Below are 7910 nucleotides of genomic sequence, written 5' to 3' on the forward strand. Positions count from 1 at the left end.
ATCTTTAAATAACACTCACATATATGGTCACACATTTCCACTCAAAATTAGTGTTGATTAGCTTATCATAAAATAATTATTTTTCCAACAACAAGGTAGAATGAAATAATGAATAACTGCCTAAGGTAGGATGAACTAATGAGTAACTGCCTAAGTCTATTACTTAATAGTTTTTGAAATATGTAAGCACATCCATAGTTTTAAAATTAAATTTAGATGTATTGGTACAGGGTAGAAAACAGTGTGTGCTTTCCCTTTAAATTTTTGTAGCTGAGCCTCTTTATGATGTCATGACTCAACATTATCAGTTTGAACATACAAATGCTGAAGACCTGGCAGAAGATAGGCAAAGGAAATGTCTCTTTCAAAACTGTAAGCCCTCTTTATGATACTTCTTAGTATTCTTAATGATTAACATATCCAGTGAACTTACATAGTTACATGGAAAGTACCAGTATTCCCTGGGCATTTTCATAGGATAGTTTATGTTTAAACAAGGAAACAAGTTTCCCATCCTGCCTTGAGTACTTTCTTTTTAAACATAGCCAATTCAGCTTCTTTTGAAAAATTTATGATGACTGTGGCTTTTTGAGTGTCTTGTTTCTTGAAGAGTGGAAGAATGTCTATGTGGGTTAAGCTATAAGCCTAAATATGACACATTATATTATAGTTAACAGTCAATAACCTAGATTTTGTCAATCTATTGTTCCAATACAGAGACTTCATATTATCTTTGATAGAATTACTGTATAGTGTTTTTTCCTTTTAAAAGGTCTATTGTTTAAAAAATATATAAGGGTTGACAATAGTGCTTTTAATAATTTTACTGTCTATATTTTTCAGTGTTGGTTTAATAGTCAATCTTATCATAAAGTCTATTATGAATATAATTTTAAAATTAAAATAATATGAACTGTCTTGAACTGGAGATACCAACTATTATCTATTTATGTTCATTTGAATAAAGGATAAAAATTCAACCATATTGATAAGCAAAATGGAAAAAAGTGTAAATACAGTATAATAGCCATTAGACTAAATTCACAATTATCTGCCCACCAAGTTCTAGGCTTAAAGGCCTTTGCCAACACTGCCTGGCTGAAGTTACCTTTTTTTTTTTATTAGATATTTTTTCTTTATTTACATTTCAAATGTTCTCCCCTTTCCTGGTTTTCCCTCTGGGGAAAAAAAACCCTATTTCCTTCCCCTCTTGCTTCCTGGCCCTGGCATTCCCCTACACTGTGGCATAGAGCCTTCACAGGATCAAGGGTCTCTCCTCCCATTGATGACTGACAAGACCATCCTCTGCCTTTTGATAAGCATTTACATAGGACATGAGTATATTACGTCCTTTGCTCATTCATAAAGATCTATCTATGCATATTTCCCCCAAATGTTTTTCTCACCAATTTTCTAATTATGTTCTTTCAAATTCCCTGGCCATGCAGCCAAACAATTGGCTATAGCCTATGAGTCAGTAAACACCTGACCACTTCTCCTTGCAAGTAAAATAGACAACCAAGTACATTGCCCACTGTGAAGAGTTTCCTTCACAGACATCTTTCAAGATTGTTCAAGAAATGGGCTATAAAGCTGCAGCTCTACACTTGTGAGTGGTGCACACATTGCATAAGAAAAAGAAAGAAAAAACCCACAGGCTCTAGTGTTCTCTTCTTCAGTCAACAGATTATAGCACAAACCTCATGAGCCTATAAATAGATGATTGGGAGCAGAAAGCATTGTAACAGGAGTGAAAACCATAGACATTTGGACCTGCTTGACCTGATCACAGGTATACCACTTCCATTTGATAATAATTGCTGATGTTTATGACCTACTTTATAGCTTGATGGGTCATATAATACCAAGCTCATGATAGGTAGTTCAGCTCACATGATAAGTTGGTGGCCCATTGTTTCTACTAAGGCCCAATAGCAGGCCGAGAGCCATCTTTCAATGGAGAAATGGGTGTCTGTAGTTGATGGTGATGACTTGATCAAAATCTCAACAGTCTCCTCTGAGATTTACCTATAAGTGCCTGCTAAGGGCTCTAAACAGCAATCCCTTCCTGCCACTGACACCTCAGATACCACTAGGTCTTCAGAATCATATGATCCAAGTGGTAGAGCAGCTTACACAGCAGCCTAGATCTGTTGAAGAGACTTCTCCTGTTCCAGGCCAAACTAAAAGCTAGCAGCTTTGAGTCACTTGGTGTGTGGGCCAAAGTAACACACCGAAGTGGGGAAGGTGCTAGCTCAATAACCAAATAGACTCCATAAGCCTTGTGCTTCTTTCTTGGTAGTGTGAGGGGCCAGGTGCAATAAATAAGCCTCAGAATGATTATCTTCACACGCTCCATACCAATGGACTTCTATAAATTCCACAGAATTTTAGTTTCCTTTATTTCTCATCCTCTAATCTGCATATGTGTTATCAACAAAATCCTAAGTGGTTGCTACCTCCTGCTCACTTGAACAGGTATCAAGAAAAGAGCATTTAGTAGATCAATAGCTGCATACCATGTACCAGAAAATATATTAATTTGCTCTTAAGACTCCACATCTGGTGCAGCAGCTGCTATTGGAGTCACTACTTGATTAAGTTTGCAATAATCAACTGTCATTCTCCGTGATCCATCCGTCTTCTGCATGGGGCAGATAGGAGAGTTAAAAGGAGATGTGGTGGAAACCACCACCTGGCATCTTTCAAATCCTTCACTATAGTGCCAGTTTCTGCAATTCCTTCATGGATGAGATAATGATTTTGGTTCACTATTTTCCTTAGCACAGGCAGTTCTAATAGCATTCTTCTAGCCTTCTGAACTTTAATAGTCCTCAGTACAAAAGGTGAGAAATCAATGTGGAATTTCTGCCAACTTCTTTTTTTTAATGTTTAAAAATATCTTTATTCTCATTCCATTGTTCAGATATCAGATAAAAGTAAAATGTGTATAGTCTTCTTGCTCCCCTAGTTTCCTCTGTGTTGCTGGGACCCTAAGTAATTTACAGGATTAAAGGATGGTTCCACCTTCACTTCTACCTCAGAAGCCACTCCCTAGAGAACTATAGAAGGAAACACTATTAAATATATATATATTATATAATTATATTTATTATAATTTATTATAATTATAATATATAATTATATATATATTACATATATAGAGAGAAGTATGTAATACTATACTTCTATATTAGTCAGGTCCAGGGAAACACATGGCTGCAGGAGCTGTGGAGGCACACTCTTGGCTGGTTCACTTTCTGGTGCAGTCATTCACAGGCTTTTGCTTAGCAAGCATTCTACCACAGCCCATTGCCACCCACCAAGGAATGGTGCCACCAACATTTGGCTGGGCACTCCTGCATCAATTAGTAACCATGATAATATGTTCATTATTTTCCATCTTGGTTTTCTGTTTCCTAATAATGAGTAGTTAGGGTTTAAATCTATAGAAATCTATAGAAACATCGGTTTTCCGCTCTTTATTATATTACTCATTCTTAACAGTAGTAATATGATGTTACAGAGTTCCATTTAGTCTATAGCGTGTCATGATATACTTTGGGTATGTTGACAATCTAATAGGTAAATAAAAATGTCCCAGTAAATTATTCATTTTTGACTAATTTCATTTCTCATTTAATAAATATCAATAAAACTTTCTAATTTTATTTCTTGTCTAGATATTTTGTCAATTTTTATGTGCCTTCCATGTGAATCAGAAAAATAAGATATGTTCTCATTTTGGGATTACAAATTTTATACACATTTAGTTTCTGATAGGTGATGACATCTTAATCAATTTTTATGTATTATATTGACCGATATATATTATATATATTATATATATTACTGTCTACTCTTAATTGGCAGTTAAATGCATGCATTTTGATTTGAAATGTGTAACCCTATGAAATGTTCTTTTTTTTTCCTATTTTTTATTAGATATTTTCTTTATTTACAATATCTCCTTTCCCGGGTTCCTCTCCAAAATAAAATAAAATAAAATAAAATAAAATAAAATAAAATAAAATAACAAAACAAACCCCTTTTCCTCCCCCCTTGCTCACCACCACCCCCCACTCCTGCTTCCTGGCCCTGGCATTCCCCTACACTGGGGCATAGAACCTTTACAGGGCCAAGGTCCTCTCCTCCCATTGATGACCAACTAGGCCATCCTCTGCTATGCACATGCTGCTGGAACCATGAGTTCCCCCATGTATACTCTTTGGTTGGAGTTTTATTCCCTGGGAGCTCTGAGGTTACTAGTTAGTTCATATTGTTGTTAGTCCTAAGGGGCTGAAAACCCTTCAGCTCCTTGGGTCCTTTCTCTAGCTCCTTCATTCATTGTGGACCCTCTATTCAGTCCAATGGATGACTGTGAGCCTCTACTTAAGGGCTAGAGAGATTGCTCAGTGGTTAAGAGCTCTCTCCAGTTTCTTTTTGGAGGCACTCAGAGTTATGAGTTTTCCTCTTATCACTGCTTTCATCGTGTCTAATAAATTTGAGTATGTTGAACCTTCATTTTCATTGAATTCTAAAAAGTCTTTAATTTATTTCTTTATTTCTTCCTTCATCAAGTTATTATTGAGTAGATCGTTGTTCAGCTTCCATGTGTATGCGGGCTTTCTGTTGTTTTTGTTGCTATTTAAGACCAGCCTTAATCCATAGTCATCTGATAGGAGGCATGGGATTATTTCAGTATTCTTATATGTTGAGGTCTGATTTGTGACCAATTATATATGACCAATATTGGATAAGGTACCATGAACTGTTGAGAATAATGTATATTCTCTTGATTTAGGATGAAATATTCTATAGATATATGTTAAATCCATTTGGTCCATAACTTCTGTTAGTTTCACTGTGTCTCTGTTTAGTTTGTGTTTCCATGATCTATCCATTGATAAGAGTGGGGTGTTGAAGTCCCTCACAGTTATTGCATGAGGTGAAATGTTTGCTTTGAGATTTAGTAAAGTTTCTATTATGAATGTGGGTATCCTTGCATTAGGAGCATAGATATTCAGAACTGAGAGTTCTTCTTAGTAGAATTTTCCTTTGACGAGTATAAAATGTCCTTCCTTATCTTTTTGAATAACTTTTGTTTGAAAGTCAATTTTATTTGATATTAGAATGGCTACTCCCGCTTGTTTCTTGGACCATTTGCTTGGAAAATTGTTCTCTAGCCTTTTACTCTGGGATAGTGTTTGTCTTTGACACTGATGTGTGTTTCCTGTAAGCAGCAAAACGCTGGGTCCTGTTTACATATCCAGTCTGCTAATCTATGTCTTTTTATTGGGGAATTGAGTCCATTGATGTTAAGAGATATTAAGGAATAGTTATGGTTGCTCTGTTAATTTTGATGTTATCTTTATGTTTGTGTGGTTATCTTCTTTTGGGCTTGTTGAAAGTTTACTTTCATACTTTTTCTAGGGTGTAGTTTCTCTCCTTGTGTTGGAGTTTCCCATCTATTACCTTTGTAGGGCTTGATTTGTAGAAAGATATTGTGTAAATTTGGATTTTTCATAGAATATCTTGGTTTCTCCATCTATGGTAATTGAGAGTTTTGCTATGAATATGAGCAGAGAGAATAAATGTCTATGTCATCTTCATGGTCTTCCTGAGAATACTTGGGGGTTTTGTCTGTTCAGAATGATAGTGGATCTAAATTAATTATATATAGTCTTTATTTTTATTGAGATAAAATTTTATTTAATCACATTTTAAGCTTACCTCTATGGTTCAGGAATCTGATGGAGGTAGGGGAGAGTCTACCAGAGAGTGTAAATCTCCCTGGAATAGAAGGCTGCTCAGGGTAGCTTGGCTTGGCCAGAAGGCTCAGAGAACAGGGAAGATGGGGGAGGGGAGGGAAGCTTACCTATTTGGTTCAGGGTTCTGATGGGGGTGAAGGAAAGGCAGCAGAAGAATGGAGATACCCTTGCTATAGCCAAGATGGTCATTTTTATTATGTTGATCCTTTGAATCTGTGAGCATGGGAGATTTTTTGTTCTTTTGATATCTTCCCCAATGTCCTTGAACTTTTTATCATAGAGGTCTTTCCCTTGCTTGGTTAGAGTTACACCAATATTATTTGTGGCTAGTGAAGGGTGTTGTTTCCCTGAGTTCTATCTCAGCCACTTTGGTATTTGTATACAAGAAGGCTGCTGACTTCTTCTTTAGTTAACCTGTATCCAGCTACTTCACTGCCAGTATTTATTAGCTGTAGGAGTTTCCTGGTAGAATATATAGGATCACCTATGTATACTATCATATTGTCTGCAAATAGTGACACTTTGACTTCTTCCTTTCCAATTTAAATTTCCTTGATCTTCTTTAGTTGTCTTACTGCTGTGGCTAGAACTTAAGTACTATACTGAGTATACAGAGTGGTAGCCTTTTCTTGTCCCTAATTTTAGTGGAATTTCACTGAGTGTCTCCCCATTAATTTGATATTGGCTATTGGCTTACTGTATATTGCCTTTAAGTATGTGCTTTGTATCCACAATCTCTCCCAAACTTGTATTGTGAAAGGATGTTGGATTTTGACAAATGCTTTTTCAGCATCTAATGAGATGGTAATGTGTTTTCTTTTTCTTTGCGTTTGTATATAGGGTGGATTACATTGACAAATTTTCATAAGCTGAACCACTCCTGCATCTCTGAGATGAAGGCTTTGTGATCATGGTGGATGATGTTTTACATGAGTTCTTGGATTTGGTTTGCTAGTATTTTCTTGATTCTTTTTGTTCAAGAAGGAAATTGGTCTGAAATTCTCTTTCTTTGTTGAATCTTTGTATGGTTTGAGTTTCAGTAATTGTGGCCTGATAAAATGAATTGGGTAATAATTGCAATGTTCTTTGTGTTTCTATTTGGAGAATAATTTTAGGAGTACTGGTATTAGCTGTTTGGAAATCTTATAGAATTCTGTGCTACAATCATCTGACCCTAGGATTTTTTTGGGCGGGAGCTTTTTGACTTTTATTGACTGCTTTTATTTCCTTAGTTGTTATAAGTCTATTTAAATTGTTTATCTGTCTTGATTTAACTTTGGTAATTGGTTTCTATAGAAAACTGGCCATTTCCTTTAGATTTTCCAATTTTGTATAGTACTATTTTTTGAAGTATGATTTAATGATTCTTAGGATTCCCTTGTCTATTATTTTGTCCCCCATTTTTGCTTCTAATTTTGTTAATTTTGATATTCTCTCTCTGCTTTTTAGGTCATTTGGATAAGGGTTTTTCTATCTTTATTTTCTCAAAGATCCAATCTCTTTGTTTAATTGATTCTTTGTATTATCTTTGATAATATTGTATTGCTTTCAGACCTCTGTTTATTATTTCCTGCCATTTACTTCTCTTGGGTCCCTTTGCTTCTTTTTGTTCTTGAGCTTTTAGTTGTACTGTTAAGTTGCTAGTATAAGATATCTCCCATTTCTTTATAAAGTCACTTAGTGCTCTGACTTTTCTTAGCACTGCTTCCATCATGTCCCATAAGCTTAGGTATGTTATGCATTCATTTTCATTGAATTCTGGAAAGTCTTTAATTTCATTCTTTATTTCTGCTTTGACCCAGTAGTCACTCCATATATAATTATCACATGTACATGGGTTTGTAGGTTTTCTATTATTCTATTGTTAAAGTCCAGCTTTATTCTGTGGTGGTCTGATATGATGCAACAGGTTATTTCAACTTTCTTGCATTTTTTTAAAACTTACTTTGTTAGTCAATAAGTGGTAAATTTTGAAGAATGCTTTTTTCAGGTGCTGAAAAGAAGGTACATTCTTTTTCTTTTTTTTTAACACTGTATAATGATTTTATTTTATCTTAGCAATCTCAAATTTTATCATCAAGAATAAAATATTTGAAAAGATCAAGAAAATTTATGTTCATTTTTCTTAAACATCAATTC

General features: G+C 35.1%; 1 protein-coding gene across 1 annotated transcript in view; it reads left to right on the top strand.

The window, feature by feature from the left end:
- The first annotated feature begins 292 nt into the window (after positions 1 to 292).
- The window catches only part of Cylc1 (cylicin 1), a 23986-nt gene continuing 16368 nt past the window's right edge, over positions 293 to 7910 (top strand). The window contains exon 1 of the mRNA XM_031376001.1: positions 293 to 372. Coding sequence (XP_031231861.1) covers positions 356 to 372 — 17 coding nt within the window. The 5' untranslated portion in view covers positions 293 to 355. The remainder of the gene's footprint in view (positions 373 to 7910) is intronic.

The sequence above is a fragment of the Mastomys coucha genome, chromosome X (genome assembly GCF_008632895.1).
Source record: "Mastomys coucha isolate ucsf_1 chromosome X, UCSF_Mcou_1, whole genome shotgun sequence".
Classification (NCBI taxonomy): domain Eukaryota; kingdom Metazoa; phylum Chordata; class Mammalia; order Rodentia; family Muridae; genus Mastomys; species Mastomys coucha.